This window comes from Apus apus, chromosome 17 (assembly GCF_020740795.1).
Source record: "Apus apus isolate bApuApu2 chromosome 17, bApuApu2.pri.cur, whole genome shotgun sequence".
Taxonomy (NCBI): domain Eukaryota; kingdom Metazoa; phylum Chordata; class Aves; order Apodiformes; family Apodidae; genus Apus; species Apus apus.
In genome coordinates, this window is record NC_067298.1 from 11,792,841 (window position 1) to 11,812,506 (window position 19,666).

General features: G+C 44.8%; 1 protein-coding gene across 3 annotated transcripts in view; it reads right to left on the reverse strand.

The window, feature by feature from the left end:
• RPTOR (regulatory associated protein of MTOR complex 1) overlaps nucleotides 1-19,666 on the reverse strand; it is a 127,721-nt gene that overhangs the window by 49,684 nt on the left and 58,371 nt on the right. For all 3 annotated transcript variants that reach the window (XM_051635129.1, XM_051635128.1, XM_051635127.1), the window contains 6 exons: nucleotides 17,745-17,845; nucleotides 16,718-16,862; nucleotides 11,070-11,145; nucleotides 8,174-8,275; nucleotides 5,176-5,259; nucleotides 3,705-3,815 (listed from right to left, as the gene is read on the reverse strand). In XM_051635129.1, coding sequence (XP_051491089.1) covers nucleotides 3,705-3,815; nucleotides 5,176-5,259; nucleotides 8,174-8,275; nucleotides 11,070-11,145; nucleotides 16,718-16,862; nucleotides 17,745-17,845 — 619 coding nt within the window. The remainder of the gene's footprint in view (nucleotides 1-3,704; nucleotides 3,816-5,175; nucleotides 5,260-8,173; nucleotides 8,276-11,069; nucleotides 11,146-16,717; nucleotides 16,863-17,744; nucleotides 17,846-19,666) is intronic.

Here is a 19,666-nt window from a genome sequence, read left to right on the forward strand (position 1 = left end):
GGGGTGGAGGAGGAATTACTCATTCTTTAGATATTCATTCTTCATATTCTGTCCAGTTCCCCACCCAGGAAGGGCTTGATTTTGACAAGAAGATTTCAAGTCATCTACCCAAACGAGACCAGTGGCTGTGTCCTTCGGTCACACACTAACGTGTATTAACCCCTCCAGCAGCAGCACACACACCAAAAACTGCTGAGCAGCTCCCCTGCTTTGGAAAGCCTGCAAGGGAAGGCAGCAGGTTCTCCTGGGGCAGTATCAGCCGGGAAACACATGGTGCACACCAGGGTTTTGCTCACATACCAGCTCAGGCTTCAGGCTGACACGTTAGGGTCAGATCAAAGCACACACACTACCAGAGGGCAAACCTAAGGGAGGGAATTCTGCCCTGGCCATCCCTGGCTCCGTTGTGCGCTTCACGCTGGAGACGGGATTGTAGCTTTATTATCAGGCATAGAAGGTGAAGGAGGAAACTAATGGTTGAAAGGAGAGGGGGTGGAAAGACAGAGATGCAAGTGAATATTTTATTGCTGAAGGGAGTAAAGATGCTGGGTTTGGCAGACCAAAGAGCAGCAGGAATGGCTTGATGCCAGGCTGCAGCACGAGAGGCTTTCCTGACTTGTGTGCGATGCTGCACGCAATCCAAGCTTCCTTTCCCCACCTCACTCCCAGCAGGAACCTTTCTGTGCCTCACAAAAACCAACCTCCTTGCTACAATGCAGGCAGGCACCAAGAAAGAGAAGGCTGCCCATCCCCACACTGCAGGTACTGTGCTGCCACTGGTACTCCCAACACCTGAGCCTGGAGGGAGGGAGGCAATTCTCTAAAGCCAGTGTACTTGCTCAGACCCTTCCTGCTTAGATCCTGGGAGCAATATGGAATAAGCCAGCATCAGTAACACCTCCTCCTCCTCAAGAAATAAGCAGCTACACTTGTGAATAATAACACAACATGACCAAAACAAGCTGCAGGCTTGTGACAGTTCAGAACTTACATAAAGGACTCAGTGCTGGGGAAGGACTGGAGCACAGATCTCCTCTTTCTCTTCTATGTGACTTACTCCTAAAAATCTCACAAGTTCCTGGAATCCAGCAGTACAGCCACAGCTCGGGGTGTCCTGGGCAAGCACACTGGGCAGTGAACCTCATCCCTGTGATGGGCAGTTTTATCAAAACACCCTTGGGGAACACTGACCATGAATATTTGTATCAATCCTAAGACGAGATATGGCAGCCTTTGCTAACAAAGGACACATCTGGAAAGTAAGCATACTAATTATGTCATTCCATTGCTTTAAAAAGATGAGAAATGTTCTCTGTTGTCTTCAGCACTTCAACCAATTGCTTGGAGTAGAAAGATCTCTTTTTTTTCTGTCTCACTTTAGTAGTATTCACACTTGCAGTACTGTTTAATGTGCAGGATTTTTTGGTCTTGCTTAAGTTCCTGATTATTCTTAGCCCAGGCAGGGGAGAGATTTTTTTTCCCTTTCAATTCAAGTATTTAAGATTAAGAAGGTGCTGTCTACTAAACATTATCCATGTTGCATGTAGTGAATTCTTGACCTGAACTGTACTTGCCAGTGTGACAGCCACCTCCATGTGGCAGCACACAACATGACTCCTGCCCTACCTCCCCCTGCCAGATCCCTGCAGGAAGCAGCCCTGGATCCCTCACCACACAGCTCTGCAGGTGGATTGTCTGGAAATACTCCCACAGGCTTCAGGCAGAGATGACCAGAGTCCTCAATGCATATCCTTGAAAAATCGTCTGATTATACATGGCACTAAAGCAGACTAACCTGAATATTCCAGTGTTTGCTAGGGACACCTTCCTATCACACACAAACAGTTCTGAGTGAGGTGCAATGTTTCTGTAGCACTGCTGACTGATCCTGTGATTTGTATGACACACAACCCTCCCCAGCACACCCTGCTTCCTGAAGGTCTGACCAGCCACATGGCACACCACTCTGCTGCCAGAACACCTTCCTTCTGCCTCCCTGCCCAGGGAGGGAGGGACCACCACAAAAATGTTCTCTTAGCAGGATCTCCTGCTCCCCAGGGCACTACAGAGGCTGATGCAACTTCTCAGTCACATCCAAATCAAAGAGGAAGGAGCAATCAGCTGAGCTCCAGTCCTATGAAAGCCATTTCAGCAGCTACATTCCTGAAACCAAACCAAACACAGAAGGGAGAGCAGCTGAAGGAGAGAGCCAGCACTGCACAGTCAGGGGGAGGGTGAAGATTACCTGGGAGAACGTTTGAAAATAAACACATTCCTGCCTGGAGGATGGAGGTGGCACCCACTCAAACCAGAGCTGCTGACATGAGATACAGCTGTTTTTTTGCTTCCTTTGTGCTGTGACCACTGGAGTCACTGCCTGTCCCCTCCCTCAGCAGCACCCAGAGCCCTCCCTGCTGCCCTGCCCTCTCCTCCCTCCTCACTTGCACCTCTTGTTTGTGGAGCTACTGAGTGAAACAGTGGAAAGAAATCCAAATACAACACTTTGGAGGATTTTTTTTTGTTGCTTTGTTGTGAAGCACAGCCCACCACAGGAGTGGGGCCATCAAACACAGCATAGGAGGGAGCAGGCTGATGGTGGCAGAAGGGGATGAGGGGGAAAGAGCTCTCTCAGATTGGCCTCACCAGCAAAGAGGGAAGGATGACACAACACTCCATGTAAATTATCCATGAACCTACTCTGAAACGTACCTGGGGCTGAGGTGTCAGCCATGGAGAGGCATGCATCAAAAATAAGCTTTTCAAGAGTAGCTTTAAGATGAATAGTTTTCATTTTCTTTGCTTTCCAAAATCCTCTTAGGATGTTAATGAAAATATATTTATAAAACCAAATCTGACAATGCTAGATCAACAGTGGGGAAAAATTCCAACAAATTCAATATCATTCTCCATACTGAAATGGAAGAGACACAACAAAAATAAACCCCCGAGTAGGCAAGATCCAACTTCTACAAGCAATTCAGACAATTTTATATCAGCTTATAATCGTGCCTGCAATTAACTGCCTGCACCCCTCCTAATCATTTTATATTGCTCGACTAATTGCACCCACAAACCACACAGTCATTTATATGACTACACAAACTTAAATGCAATTATTTACTTGCTTAGTTATTTAAACTCCACAAACCAGAGCTCTGGCTAAAGCCATCTTTAAAAATCAGGGCTCAGATTTTAAACCTCATCCCAAAAGGTGCAAAAATACTGTAGAGAAGACCAGAGTCCTGGACCCACGACAGGAATAACCTGTTGTCTGTGGGGGGTAAAATTCTGTGCCAACCACCTTCCATGCATCAGCATGTGCATTAGACTTGGAGCAGAACTTACAAGTTGAAGTCACCAAAAATTACTTTTGATTTATTTCCAGAAAAATTCTGTGTCTGAAGACTGCCCACAGCCTGTTTTGACAACTGACAGGAACAAAACAAGTTTGATACCAGCCTAAGTGAACAAGCAGAGGGAGAGTCTGAGCATGTGTGCTCTCACCTGGGAATATGTGACAGAAGCTGTCATACCAGTGCAATAAATTAATGAGATAATTTGCTGGTCTCCAGCTACTGCAGCGTGGGTTCCAAGGACCTCAGGAGAAAGTCTCAAGTCTAAAGCAACTGGATAAAGCATATGAGGGGTGGGGGGGAAAGGCTCGTTGCTGAAACCCAAAAGCAGCCAAGTTCAGAAGTACTCACGCTGTCCACTGCCAGGATTTTGGCCCAGATGAAGACAAGAAGTGGTCTCAGCTCACGAGCTGAACTTTGAAGCAGCTTCAGCACATACGGGAAAATGCCAACAGAGAGGGCCTGGGGAGGCAGAGAGAAGAGCAAACCCTGGAGAGCAGCTCAGCTCTGCCACAGGGGCAGGACTGAGCACTCGTGAAGGCGCAGCCAGTTTAACAACACAGATGAATTTGGTAGGAAACAACTTCATACATTTCTAGTGAAGAGGGGATCCCTGTGTATTTATCTATTGCTCGTTTTTATCTTGGATGCCACTAGATATTTTCAGACTCATTTGGTTCGCAGAGACTCAGAGTTAATCCAGCCCTGGCTTTTACTTGTTACAGCATCAGGCTCTCCTCAGACGGGGCTGTTTGCTCTCCCAACTGAACATTCTGCAGCAGCTCAGTCACTGCAGCCTTCCCCCTAGAAATGAAACAGGTCTCTTGCCCTGCATGGACTTCTTAGCAAGCCTTTTTAGGGGGATTAGAGACCATGCTCACCCAACAGGCAACGAGAGAAATCTTTGAGAATCCCCCGGCTGCTGCAGACACCCTTCCCGAAGGGCCACGCAGAGGGAAGGTCTGGAGGGGGGTCATCACCCACCCAACCTGGCAGCAGCCCAGCAGCATCCAGTGACACGGCCAGCAAGGTCTATAAAGCACCTAATATAGCCAGAGCAAAGGCCATGGGGACTGACCTGCAGCTGTGCTTTGATCTGCACAAAAGTTTATAATCCAGAAGGCTTAAAATCTCCTTTAATGCATAATTTCTTCCTACTGCTGAGGGCTAAGCTGCATGCAGACACAGTCTTGGCTGAGATGAAGAAGGAAGGCAAAGAAAACCACTAAGAAGTCCCATCATAGAGCTATTCCACAACCAGCTGGTGGTTTGTCTTCATCACTTATCAACAAATAGCTCCATTTACAAGAGTGTTTTAAACTGCTCCTCTGTTTAATTCTTATTTATTATCCACACTGTGCTAGCCACTTCCCAAAACACTGCTGCCTCTGAGAAGAGCTTATAAAATCCAGACACCAAATAAATAAAGGGAGAGAAGAAAATGATGCAGCCAGTAAGCTGAGAGCACATGACAATCATACGTGCTATGTTTTTGTTAGTGATTTTACATAACAAATATTCTTCTCTGACCAGAGATTTCCTCCTGTTTTGTCCCTTACAATATTTTACACTGAACTGCTCCCCAGGAGCTCCTCTTTGCTGTAATGCAAACAAACAGCTATCCAGCCTTTTTGATTAATACAAACCACTTTTCTTTTAGGGATGCTTGCTCCATTTTACACTCGTGAACACACAGAATACCGGTCATTTGTCAGATCTGTGGAGTATCTTCCACATTCTCCTTCCATAAATCATCATTTGTATTGATGCCTATTCTGAGAGGAACTGAACTTTTACAAGACAATATGGAACATCCACGCACCAAGCTAACTGCCCAGGGGCCCAGGTCCAAAAATCTTCCCAGCAAATCAAGAGCTCGCAGCCGATGCACCTGGCTCAGCAGCACCTGCAGAGGAGAGGGACAAGGGTTATTGCTAAAAAGAACAAAAACCCTGGAGCCTGCAGAGCAGAAGCCAGAGGAGCTCAGGGTTGTTCTGTGACTTGGAACAGGCTGGTGGTCTGAACGAAAAAGCTGGAAGACAAACCCTGAGTGCTGACAACCTTCATCCCAGTGAGCAATGTCACCCAGGGTCACTGCCCCTCCTTCCAAAGCTTCTGCAGACACGTGCAGATGTTTTCCTAGGAATGCTGTTATCCTCAGGCTCCACACCAGCGCGCCCTCGCTCCCTTTGCTGTGCCCCTGGAGCGTGGTGGTTCCCATACAGCAGAGTTCTGCTAGCTGGGAGCAGCCCCTATGGATTTCCAATACTCCCCTCATACCCCAGCAGAGCAGGAACACGACTGCAGCTGCAGGAAAGATTCAAAGGTGAGGAAAAGGCCCAGCCCCCCATGACTCAGAAGCAGAAACAGGGGCTTTACTCTCTTTGGCAAATCGATGTAAGAGACTTAAGAGGGAATCAAAAGGTCACATTAGTCATTAATAAAAATCTCATTAAAAGGGAGTCTGACAATGATAACGAGGTGGTAGTTTACTGGCTTATACCTATCCTGGTGTGAAATATTAACAGACAGACTTTCAATTCTTAATCTCCTTAACAGATGTAAGATATTGGAACACAACATTTAATCCTCAGTTTAAATTGAGTAACATCCCTCAGTGTGGGTCTCAGGGAGAGAGACTCGTTGATTTAGCTCCCCAGATCCATCTCCTTCTCAGTGTTTTTCCACACTGCATATTCAAATTAAATTTTTCTTCATGTTTAAAATTGAAGAATAACTAAATTACTTGGCTCATGTCTCATGCTTTGGACAACTGATACAAGATACTAAAGTTGCACCGAGAAAGTTCAGAAAAAAAAGACAGGAGGATGTGTTAACTGCTCTCATCATTTCACCTCTGAATATCAGAGCTTAGATCTCCAGAGAGGTCATAAGAGAAAGGATTTTGGTCATCCTGCTCTAGTTGGCATCAGACTATTCCATAAACTTACTACAGGCACAATTAACAACAGGCTCTAAAGATGCCCAGCACAGGAATAACAGGGGCAGCTGCTGGAGATTAAAGCAGTAACAGAAACCAGGGCAGGGGGGGAAGCTGGGGCAGGGCTGGAGCAGCAGACAGGAATGTGTCCAGTGTGGGGTTGTGGGGAGGTGTGCAGGTCTGACAATGCTGCTGTTATCTGACCTTCAGAAAAAAACATGTAAATCCACAAATCTTGTTGTAGCTGGAGAAAAAAAGGATGTAACTGAAAAGGCTTTGCAGGCAAAGACAGGACTGTTCATCTCTACACTGCCAGCACCCCACAAGAACCTGGAGCCAAATCAGACTGTCTTATTTTAAAAGCTCCATTTCATTATTTTCAAAACCAAAAAAATCTATCAGACTCTCTCAGGTTTTTATATTCCCACTTCCCAAACTGATTTGCACAATAACTTGCAGCCAAAACTGACACAAGTTCTAGAGGCTTGGCAGAGGATGTGGGGAGTCTGTGCAACATTTATGAGCTTGAGTGCAATCAGGAAATTGTCACACTGTGCCACCACACACACAGCACTCCCTCCCCTCTCTTCACCAGTTGGTCTCTGATTCAAAGTATCTCAAACCTGTTAACAGGCAACCTTATTCCACTATACAATTAATATGCTTCAATTATAAGAATAATTACCTCGTCCTAGCTCATTTTTTGCTCCAGGAAGGGAAGCAGGTTCCTTTGCCAGGTGACCTCTCAGTTCCACTGCAATGCTGACCTACCTGCAGAGCCCTCTGGTGCCAACCCATCGGCTGGGAAGCAGCAGAGCTGGTGCTGGGGTGCAAGGCTGCCCTCCCCCACTGCAGCGACAGGGACCAACCACACCTCTCCTTATCCCTCTGATCTCTCAAGGCTTGGGAGGCTCAGGGAAATTAAGAGCTGGTCTTACAAAGATTGATGGTGCTGTCAAGTCACAAAACAAGCTGGTAGCTAACACAGGCAAGGTGAGTCTTCTTTCATCTAGTGAAAGAAATCACAGCCTTCTTACCAGTGTCTAGAATCATATTCCTTTGAACAGAAAGACTTCTGCTGCCTGGTAGAGATAAGACCACGGCTACCTTGACAAGATTTTGTATTTCTGTCAATACAAACTCCCAGGGAGGAGAGGGCAAGAGCAGACGGCAACTGTGATATGTGCCTTGTCATAAAATATTATCAGAAACGAGGTGATGTGTTTCTTCTAGATTTCCTTCTCCTTTATACATATGAATTTTGCCTAGTCTGAGGAAATGACTACCAGAACTCTACATTCCTTCCAAGAATGGTCTTCAGAGACTTGTTTCTACGTTCTTGCAGCACATTTTCAGCATCACATTAAAGGGAACACTTTCCAGGCTGTACCAGCCAGATAAAGAAGCCATTTCCAAACTATTTACACTGCAGTAACTTCCACTTTCTGGAAACAGAGAGAAGATGAAGTCTCTGCCTGAAAGAGCTGGCATGTGAGAGGAGATAATACAGGAGAAAACAACAAAGATGGGCTGCTCTGTGAAGAATTCTTGCGACCTCAGAGCACAAGAGGAGGCAGCAGAGCCTGATGCTGTTGAAGCTGCAAATGGATTATAGCAGGATGCTTTGCCCAATAGCAAGTGCAGGTTTGGGGGAAGAACAGCACTTTGTCTTCATCTGCACAGGCCCAGTGCACAGGCAGGCAGCTTCCAGTCAGACTGGGGAGCCCACGTAAAGTATGCAGCCAAACACCATCTGGGTGATAGCAGAGGAGTGGGTGGGCAGGGGGAGGATGCTCAGATCCCCTGCCCTGCTGGTGCTGAGCCCCCCACCCTGGCCACCCCGAAGCCCCCAGCCCAGCCAGCCCCAGCCCCCTCTGACCTGCAGGACGATGGGGAGCTGCTCCGGGGGGTTGCGGTTCTCCACGCCCATGGTCAGCCAGACCTGGAACGCCGTCAGCTGCTCGGCAAAGAACGGACTGTGCTGTGGGAGCAAGGGCAGGATGAGGGCTTGGGGTTTGCAACAAGAGAAACAAGTGAAGCAAATAGTTTTGGCACCTCTGGGTTCACACAGTTTACTGCTTCCAAAAATGATTATTTTTAATTGGCAAACATTTGTTTGAGGCTGCTTTGATGAATAAACATTTTCCAAAAACTGACCAGACACAGACTCTGTATTTGTGCTGGCATTCTCTAGTGGTTTTGAAAGAAGCAGAAGGAAAGAGTAGAGGAACAGGAAAAGATACCACAAAAGGTCTCAGGGAAATCTGGATGATCTTTTCCACACGAGAAGCAGGTGGAACAGCAGAAGGTTGATCTGCTCTGCAGAGCCAGCTCCACTGCTGCAGCACACGGTGCTGCCTCTGCCCTGCCCACAGAGAACACCATCCAACAGCAACCAGAAACCTGCCCATCCATGTCTCAGGCCTTCCTGGCTGCCATAAACCTCTCCCACAAACAGGTGGCAATTCAGATATACTGGTTTGGGCTATAAGAAGGCTGCCTCCTATTTATCAGTTTTTTAATTCAAGCCTTTTATTTAGTAAATATGTTAGTAAGTACAGGTAAACAAACAAACAAATTACTTAAGATAATGAATCCACTTATTTAAATAGAGCTATTCTGGTAGTGTGAGTAAATGAGCATAAAACTAACATGCAGAGTGCTACAATATGTAACAGCCTTTACACTAGTGTCCTACTAGAGATCTGGGGAGTGATCTCCCACCTACCAACACCCACCAGTTATATTTTAGTACTTAGTACTTCACGCAGTTCAATCAGAGGTTATTTTACAAAATGCATCTGAATGGCATTCAGTAAATATAAAGGCTTCTGGCCTTCTTGTATCATCTCCAGACAGAAAGTAATCTAGTTTAGGGGACAACCCAAGCCTGCCAGAAGGCCACTCACTCCCTCACCGCCCCCAGACAAGAGCTGTGAGCCCCCAGGCCCTTCTCCAGCAGGTTACTGTATTTTCCAGCTCTGACTAGGAAAGAATACCTAGAGAATAAGCAGGAGTCAGATGCACATGGTTTATACTGTGCTGCTGAAACGTAACAGCCCTGAAGAGATTATCAGTTGCTTTATCTAGGGCCAGCCTGGACTCCAAACCACAGGGAAGGGCTGGCAGCAGGTCACCCTGTGACTGCCCCAGGTGTTGACAGCAGGTCACCCTGTGACTGCCCCAGGTGTTGACAGCCAGACCCTGCCTGCTGCTGCTGCCAGCCAGGCTAGAGAGGGGCTGAATAACCTCCAGAACATCCACTCCCTTCCCTGCCTCCCCCAGGCACTGCTGCCCAGTAGCAGCCAACCCCCCTGACACACAGCACTCCTCTGGGCAGAAATCCAGAGGTTTGGGAGCAAAATGTTGATGAGGACACAAGGAACAGATCAGAGGTGAGCAACAGCCTGTCTGCTCTGAGCATGTGTCACAGCACAGAGCTGAACCTTCCACTCCCAAACACCAGCCAAGGCTCCTGCTGTGGGTGCACCACAAGGAAACCTTCCATAGGACAACCTGTCCCCTCCTACAGAGCAGGCACAAACCTACACAGAATTAATCCTGCTGGGTTTTAGATGGAAGTGTAAGGAAGAGGTCAGAAGACTTGAGCCTTTACCCACCTCACATTCTAATCACAATTCATCATCATTTACATTTTTCAGGCTTAAAAATCTGCTTGCAAATTGTTTCCACCCTACCCTGAATCAATCACTAGTTGAGAAGTACCACTCTTATTTGCTGGTATCTTCCCTAATCCCTGGCAAGAATTTGCCTCCTCTCATCCCTGAAGTACATAGAAATTTGCTGCATTTCACCTCACTTCATGGTGAGTGCCCACATTAGGTCTAAGACCAATATAAAAGCATCCAGTGACATTGTTAGAGACCTGAAATAAAAATGAAAGTTAGCTAGGAGAGGAAAAATCATATTTGTTTGAATTTACAAATACACCCCATACAGTTGGGGGAAAAAGGAGCAGGAGAATAAAAACTTTAGGGCATCTTTATCAACCCCCACCAGAAGTCCACAGCTCTCCTCCTGTACTCAGGTCTTTGGAGACAACCTGCAATCACAACCAGAAAACCTTTGGGAAGTTTGGTAACATCAATAAAATGCAGGAATGTTATTGTAAAATTAGAGACACATCAAGGTGGGAGAGGTACCTGAGGTTCAGTTGAAGGTTTCCATTCATGAAATGTCAAAGGAACCTCAAGAAAAATCCACACTGACTAGAACAATTTAAGCCAAATATAACATTAAAAAAAATTACTTTTCTATTCTTTGAGACTAATTAGAGAAAAAATACAAACCCTGTGACTCATAGTAATGATACTGTGATTCAGGAAATTCTTGGGACAGACTCTCAGGCTCTAGTTTGTGTTTATTTGAAAATAACTCCACTAAGAGATAATTTTTGTGTTCAAATTTTTAATCTCAAAATCATGCTGACATGTTAGGATTTTTTTTGGCAACAAGGTTGTTGGTCAAGACCAAGTGCTCTGGAATTTCTAGAGTCGGGTCTCAGGCACCATTTCCACTGATAAGAGCTCCCTCCTCACCAACAGGTGCAGCTGAATCAGCTCATACAACAGTGAAGAACTTAAATTTGATTTTCAATCTGTTCCTCTAAGGGAGGTGAGTAGACGTTTACAATTTTCCAAAAATATAAACCCTTAAACTGCAACAATTCAAGACTCAAGAAGTCGAAGCAAACTGAGGTTTCAATAATGGGTTAAAATTGGGCACACAAGTTTTCAGGATATTCTTCAACTTACCCTAAAGGCAGTTCCTTCCTCTATAATTGTAGGTAACTGGGAAAGGCAAATATCAACAGCAAGGTCCCATGCTTGCCTGGAGAAAAAGGCAAAGGAGGAAAGAGACATCAGTGAAAGTTACCTAGAAGTAATATCAAGGTAAATTTAAATACAGATCATACTTGTATGTGCACAAAGCAGAAAGAGGACCACACTGAAATAAATGCATTTGGTCTCCAAGGTTCCTAAAGCACCTCTAAAAAAGTGAAACAGTTACTTTTTATCCCAGAAACTATTATTCCTACTCTAACCATGAAGTTCCATGCACTTTTCATTTAAACATGTGAACTGATCCACTCTGAAGTGAGTCAAACCACCTCCTGCTGGGTTGCTTACACAAAACAAACTAATTCACTCTCCAGACACATCTGCTCTTCTGTGGCTTGTGGCCATCACGTGTTAACATCAATAGGCCAAGCAGTTTTTCTTCTCCTAGAAACATTTGCAGACATAAGGCCATAGGTGATAATCAATACAGTTTATTTTAGTTACTTGCTCTAATAAGTTCTAAAATCACCTTGGTTTGAGTCAAAGTCTTCCATCAGAATGACTCCTGTGCACAATCTATCCCAGCAGCCTAACTGGCAGCTGTTCTCAACCAAAATCCATCTCTCCAATTAGATGGAAAATAAACTATAAGGCTCTTGCATTTTTTCTTTGGATTCAAGAGATGCAGCTTGTTTTAGTTGCCCCAGACCTTGTCCCTCTGCTCCACACCTTCTACCTGCCAATATGCTGCCAATATAATTAGGAGGTAATCAAGAGGCAATCAAAACTCAGGCAACAAATGCTTCCCACATGCTCAATAAAGACCCATGCTGGAGACAAAATGTTCACAGAGCTGATGAGAGAGAGATATATTCCTGATTGAGGCAGAGGCAAAGTAAATTAGTACAAATATAAAGGTAATTTTACCTCAAGCAAAGAATGAATCCTCCTGAATTTCTTGGAGGAAGGAGTGATCCCATCCAAAGAAATTCTCTCAAACATTAGAAAACATCAACACACGGTGCTTTTGAGGTAAGTTTTACTACACGAGGGAAAAAATGTTTCAGAGATCAGAGACAACTGGTCTTACTTGGGCTGCCTAGGAAAGGATCCTGTGTAGGTCACTACTCTGCAGAGGCACAGAACTAAGATGCTGAGCACCTCAAAGTCATTTTAGGTAAGAAGCACTAATACTGCTATCAAAATGTCCAAAGCAGCCCCACAAGGCCAAATCTCAAACATTTTAAGTGCTTTTCAGAAAGAACCAACAAAAATTTAGGAAGAGATTTTAGTAGATTAAACCACAATCTCTTTTTACACTTCTAAAGCACAGGCAATTAAAAATCAAGGCAGCCACACAGCCAGTTACTCAACCTTTTAAAAGAGTAACCACTAACAGAAGATCTTAACAGAGAGCTGCTGATCACCATCCATTCAAACACCGAAAATGATCCTCCAGCCTTTCCCAGCCAGTACAGCCTGGTGTTGCTCTGTCTCCACGGGAAACTGAAACCCTCCCACCCAAGGACACACATAAGCAAACACCAGCTGGGCCTGAAGACAAGCTTCAGGAGTTCCAAGCACTTGAGCAGCCACACATTCCTGGTGAGACTCTGGGCTGACTGGCGACTGAGCGCTGGCAAAACAGACCATGGTGTTAAACAGGCACTGCAGTAATTCAAAGATTCCAAACAAGCCCCAAAGAAACGGTAGAGAACTAAGGCCAGAGAGGATGTGAAGAGAAAGAGAAGGGGAAAAATACTTGCTGCAGTCATGGTGACAAGCAGGGCTGGTGGTGGTGGAGGGGGAGCAAGGTGGGCACTGGCAGGGGGGCTGGCTGACATGAGCTGGCACCTCAGCACACAAACAAGATACAGATTTGGGAGCAGCAGGGAACAGGGATGGGGGGTGTTGCATCCTAGGAATGATTTATGAAAGCCAACCCAGGAGATCATCACCTCCCTCCCTTCTTTGCAGAGGTTGCTGTTTGCAAACACTTTGGTAGATTTGTTTTCACCCCATTAGGTAGGAAAGGAGCTGGGCAACCCCTCAGCACTGCTCCCTCCTCATCCTTATCCTGCTTTTCCGAGACCCTGTGCCCCCCCCTGTGACAGAACGGCAGGGTGATGTGACAACCTGCTGACACACTGCAGCCCTTCAACTTCACCACATTCTGCTACTGAAGAATGTGTTAATAAGGGGTTTTATACAATGTTGCCCCCATGGCTCTGTAGGTACAACAAACTGACTGAGCACTGGCACTAGAAGAGAAGACATCTCCTCTGTGTACACCTGGTTAATTAGATCTATCACACACATAAGGTTTCATACACATTCCTGTTATGTCTCCCCAAAAAGGGCAATAAAACCAAGCAATCCCATGCAGTGATTGACCTGGCCTTTCCATCACTCCCCACCTATGAGCAGGAGTGGTCACTTCTGTGTGGTCCAAACCCAGCGTGTATGAGGCAGTAACTCAAGAAGGCCTGGAAAGAGGCACCACAGGAGATGAAGCTCCAGGTACCCACCAGGGTATCTGCTTCTTCTGAACTGTCTGGAACTGGTAAATATTTCAGACTTTATCAAGTGTGTTGGACAAGATTGTTCCTGTTTGTTTTTTCTGCAAGTCCAACAACATCCCCTGCTTGGCTGAATGTTCAGATTTCAGCCTGAATTCACTCATGCCCCAGTGACACTGAACTCCCTGAGCCTGCTTTATGGGACACAGCTGGGGAGCTGCTCACAGCTAGTTTAGAAAATGTGTATTGCTGTGATTATTTGTTACAACCATGACATCCTTCTTCCTTCTAGCAATGCATTCCCCTGCTCTAGCCACAACTTACAGCACATGCTTTGTTATTTGTGTCCTACATTTCTCTCCATTAAACTCTTTGCAGACTGTGAATGGGTCTTGGAGAAGTTAAGATTAACACACAGACATTAAAAAATCTGGTTAAATCAACAGTGTAATCTGCACTAATCCAATCCTTTCAGTGTCAAACAGCTACAAATACCCTTCCAAACAATCATTTTCTTCTTGCTGAGATACTGAGACTTTCCTGTGCAGCTGAATGAGTCTAATTTCTGTGAGAAATGGGTGCCCAGACCTGCATCCATCCTCACCCCTCTCACAGCCCTCAAAAGCTCCAGCTCTTCTCTTACCTGTAATTGGGTTGCTACATTATGGTTTTCTTTTCAGCTACCATTTCAAGCTTATTTTATTTGCAGTATCTGTTATGACTTTCCTTCAACTAGAATTTCATGGCTGGTGTACACAATATTACAGTATTTCTATTCTGGACAAATCATAGCTCTTCCAAGGCACAATTAAGGTTCTTGATTTCTAATATATTACCTGTGTTAGGAAATACTTCCAAACACATTATTAGGTCTTTTCAAAGGCCATGAACATAACTTACTGCCAAAGCAGTAATGTATAAACCATAATCCATCACAACAGAGATATCAAGGTGCTGACAGAGCACCAGGCCCCCTATTCTTGCTGCACAATAGATGAAAGGCCTCTGGAAGTGGAACAGCAGAGCCAGGCAATCAATAGATATTAATATTAATACTTGTATTGTAGCAGTGCCTGCAGCAGCCAAGAACCCAGTGCCAGGCACCACACAAGTGCAAACAGCCCATGCCCAGAGGGCTTGTGCCAAAGCAGGAGAAAGCCAATAAAAGGAAGACAGACATGAAGGAATGAAATAAGTCAGACCTGCCAAGCGAGTGTTAGGTAAGTGTAGGTGATTATTTTTAGAAAATATTTAGGCAAGCCCTAAATTAGTTTCTAAATACGTCCTTACTAAGAGTTCACAATAATGAACTGAGCCACCTCTGGCAAAAGTGGAATTTTCCCCCTTCCTAGATTTGCCTCAAAGTGAGCACTTTCTGGAGGACACAGAATAAAGTGTGTCACGGGACCTTTTGCTCACTGCCATCTGCTCTGCTGGTGTTTGTGATTCCAAGGATAAAAGGCCCCGTGTGTGACTTTTCTTAAGGAATTTCTTCTGGTAAATTCTAAAAAGTGGCACCAATACCATTATCCTGTGACTCTGAGGAGCTTTGCAAAGGTAGTTACACACCAGTTTGCACCAGGAGAAACACAAGAAAAATAAGTATTCCTAGAATTCCTGATGCAGCCACACGATCTGGGAGGGGCACAGAATGGAATTCAGTTCTTCCAAGTTCCATTCCTGTGGGGCAGCACGTGGATGGCAACACCAAACTGCAAGTCAAGCCATATGCCCGTGGGAAACCAGTAATATTGGCTTTTAATAGTCTGGCAGGAAGAATGAACTCTATTCCCATGAGGAACTGGCAGTACAGGGTTCAACATGCTGGCCACAAACAAGCTACAGATAAAGCAAGACATTTACTGCTTTAATTTCACAATTTCTGCAACAACGTGTTCCATCCCACAGCAAGCAGAAAGACACAGCCCTGTGGCTCAAGCTCTGCCACATCCACCTGCAGCATCCTCTGAAGGACACCACGGGAACTCTGGTGGGTTCTCCTGCTCTTACCTTCTGAATGTCCCAGTCCCTTATGTGACACAAGGACAAAACAATTTTCCACATTTACAAACAACCAAAACAATTTTCCCCAAAAGCTGCTAACCCAGAACTTCAGAAGATTGTTTGCCATGGACAAACACAGCTAGTGAGGCTGCCCGGTTGCTGACAGCTCCATCCAAAGTCTCCCTTGTTGCCTCCAAGCTTTTCAATAATTAAATCAACCTGGCACCTGCACAGGCTCCCGGGGCTCTGGGGGTTATCTTGTCTCCATCTCTTAGAGAAACCACAGCACAAGAATGGAACTCTGAGATGCTGCCACCAGTTTCACACTGGTCAGCATCCCTTCATACCTCCTCTGCTTTTGTTTCCCTCCACAATTTTATGGAGGACACTTATCAAAAGGATTCTGAAGATGCAGGCAAATGGAGCCCCCACAGCTACATTTACCTGCCATTTTATTGGCCTTTCAGCAAGTTTCCCAGATCCCACTTTCCCCTACAGGGACTACATGAGTTTGACTGAATGAAGCTGAACTTTGTACTGCTCTATTCTTCATCATATTGAATAAAAAACTAAAAGTGTTTTTGCTATTACTGTTATTATTATTTTTATTATTATAATTCACATTAGTTTTTTGATAGTCAAAACCACATTGAAGAGCTTTTCAATACCTGTGCCACCTACATCTCCATTAATCATCTTAAAAGCAACAGTAAAAGGGAGATGAACTTTGCAGCAAAACATTTCTTCTACTTCAACAACACAAGTTCAGGATTTTTCCCCTCAGGCCCTCAGCTCTCCCCTGCCTTCACAATCACAGGTGACTAGCTTTGCTTTGTGAAGATAAGGTAGCAGCTGCCCAATTCTTTTTCTGTTTGGAGAGAAAGATGACATGGCAGCACTGGAGCTTCTGTGTTCCAGAACTACATTATCATTAGGTTTGGAGACAGGCACGATGCTGCCACATGCTGCTGCATTTCTGATCCACTGAATTAATCAATAAAGCACTATGTAGACTTAAGGAGGAACAATCTTTCATGGCTGCAGTGCCCAAAACCTCCTGAAGGCCTCAGCAGGCAGCCCTGGGGCCAGAGGACTTACCACATGGCGTGCATGTAGGTGGGCGGCAGGCGGGGGCTGCTGACTGGGGTGCAGTTGTAAGATCTCATGATCCTTTCTGCCAACAGGAAGTTACGGAATAAACTGGCCACAAGCAGGTCCTGCCTGAAGAGCTTCTGGAAGAGATCTGCCAAGAGATTGCATGAATTACCAGATGCAACTTGAGTACCTCAGGTAATAAGCAAAAATAATTTAGAACGTTAAAATATGTTTATATTTCATTCATAAGGAGGAACCTGCAACAGTTCTGCAGTGACACAATGTGACAACTAGTACACAGAAACCTGCCCTCTGAGTTCCCTTAAAACAGTTGCTCTCCATTAACAGAATTAAATACTTTCTACCTCAGGTTGGTTTTTGCCTTTTCTGGAGAAAATGCTCCTGTTGGTGTTTCACTTAACCTCAGCCTCTCAACATTGTTGGAAATCACTGAGAGAGAAAAGGACCTGTGTGTATTATTTAAACAAGAATTATACATCTGTTAATTGGCAGTTTGTAGTGCTCATGAGAAGCCAAAATTAATCCTAAAAGATAGAAAACGCACCTCCCTCTACAGAGGCAAAGAAGAATTTACATTGTACTGAGCACCAGAAAGAGCCCAGTTGGAAAACTGTTTACAGACTTGGGCACCCATGCTCCAGAGGAACTAATTCAGAGCAGAACAGAGGCAAAGAAATGGGATTCAGTTACTCCTGGGAGAAACAGACTGTTTTACCAGCAAAGAGGAAAAATACCTTTCTTTATGATACTAATGAAGGATGAAAGAAAATAGATGGCTCTTTACAAATAGAGTCAGAAAGGAAACCATGGAAGCTAAAGCACTCCTGTTAGCACTAGACAGAACCCTTCTGGTTTCTAATGACCAGGCTGCTGAAATGCTTTGGTAAAAGAGTGAATTTTAAAAATGTAACCAGCTTTCAACCTCAGGCTTTCATTGTTGCCTTACTTCAGTCTCATTTATCCTGCAACGCTCACATCTGATGCAAACCTGACCCTGCCCAGGCCTCACCTCTGGGCAGGACGTTCCATGCAATGGTGTCTGTGATGGCTGTGAAGATCCAGTTCAGCTCTCCCAGGGGAGTTCTCCTGTCATTCAGTCTTCCAGGAATTCTACAAGCGGGAGAAAAAAAACAAGTACGTTTCCTATTGGAAAACCTGTTGTTTTAGGTACAGACACACAGCTCTGGGCCTCTACCAAGGCTCACAAAAGACAGGGTTTCCAGAACCTTAATTCTTGACCAAGAGCTAATGTTGCCAGACAAACTTTCCTTATCCAAAATCTGTTACATTTGAATTTGTTTGTGATGTGAAGAAGACAAACAAGGAGTTGTTTACAGACAACTGAGCTAAAGGAAAACATCTGGGAACATCTCACAGAGATGATGTTGATTTCTGAGATTCTACAGAAATGCTTTTCTTATTCACTTCTTGTTGAAATATTTAATAACTCAATTTATATTATAACCTGTATGCTCATGATCCATAATGTCCCCATGTAAGCACTTTTGAGCAATCATATTCCAGAAAAAAAATTAAAATTCAAAGTCAGAAAACTCAGAACAGTTGGAAAACAGGGTCCTTTTGTTAACAACTGTCTGACAGTAATGTATTGCATTACAGCTCCCTGTTACTGCAAAGTGCTGCCTGTTGGAGGAGAAACCTTTGCTGTTTCTTACCAAGACACACAGTGTTTCAACCAGTAGGTTCTTTGAAAACTTGAGTTCATTAATTTAGTGCTTATCTGTCTAAGATTTGTTGCCACCAGGGCTGCATGCAGGTGCAAATACAGTATCTTGTTAAAATGTTACTGAGCATAATCAGCAGCTTTTCAGAGAGGAGACATTTTCTGCAATTAAGAACTTTCCAATTAGTGCCCTGGCATTCATGGAAATCAGTACCTCGAATGCCAGCTCCTTAACCTAATACAAGATTAACCTATTGCCCCACAGGACCTCAACAGCAAAAAACACATTATTTCTAAATTCTGTAAATCACAAACCACTAAATCTAGGGTGAAAATCATCACTTGGAGAAGCACCTTTTAAGGAACCCACCAAAGGGCTGTTGGACACTCTGCTCCAGAGCCCTCCTGGCCCAAAGTCCCAGCACCAGGGGAGGCACCAAACCTCAGCCTGTGCTGGCATGGGCAGGATTTGATGCTTGGCTAGGAAGTATTTACCCAAGCCAGGTGCTGGTGTATTCACGTTCTGGCGTTCATTTGAACTGCTTAAAGACAGGACACACAAAATCTAGAAGGTGCAGAAAAAGCTTACAAGAAAAAGACAGTGAATGAATGTGACACAGGGAGGAACTCAAGGAGGTCACCCTAGCTACTCTATCAGGAACAACTTAAACACTGTGGATAAACACCCACAAGAGAGAAAAATCTTAGTGTCCACAAATACTCAAGTGGAGAAAGGAAGAAGAGCACTTGACCCTTGAGAGAAAGGGAAGCAATTCAATCTTCACCTTTCCAGGTTCAAGACAGACACACAACACTTCAGGGTTATTTGGCTCTGCTCAGGAGGAACCTGGTGAAATTCCGTAGCCCCAAATATGCAGTTCAGAGCAGACAAACTAATGGTCTCCTCTGGGCTTAACATTTATTATTGTAAGGACCAATACACACAGAGACAATGGCCTGACCGAAGCACATTCCATGAAGGTTGAATAGTAATGTCCACCAGGAATCTCACTGGTCCAGGATCTTGCTTTTGTGGACTGATACTCAAATGTATTTTATCCAGGGGCTGAACCAAGACCTCATAGTGTATTTTTTCATTTGTAGCAAGACATGAGGTCCAGAGGAACTGCAGCCCAGTGTGCAGTCTGGTGTGAGTGATTTAGGAAAGCAAACCACAGCCTGTGGGGACTCAAAACCAGCACATGCACAACTCCACTAAAAGGAAAAAATATGGCTGCAGACTGTTC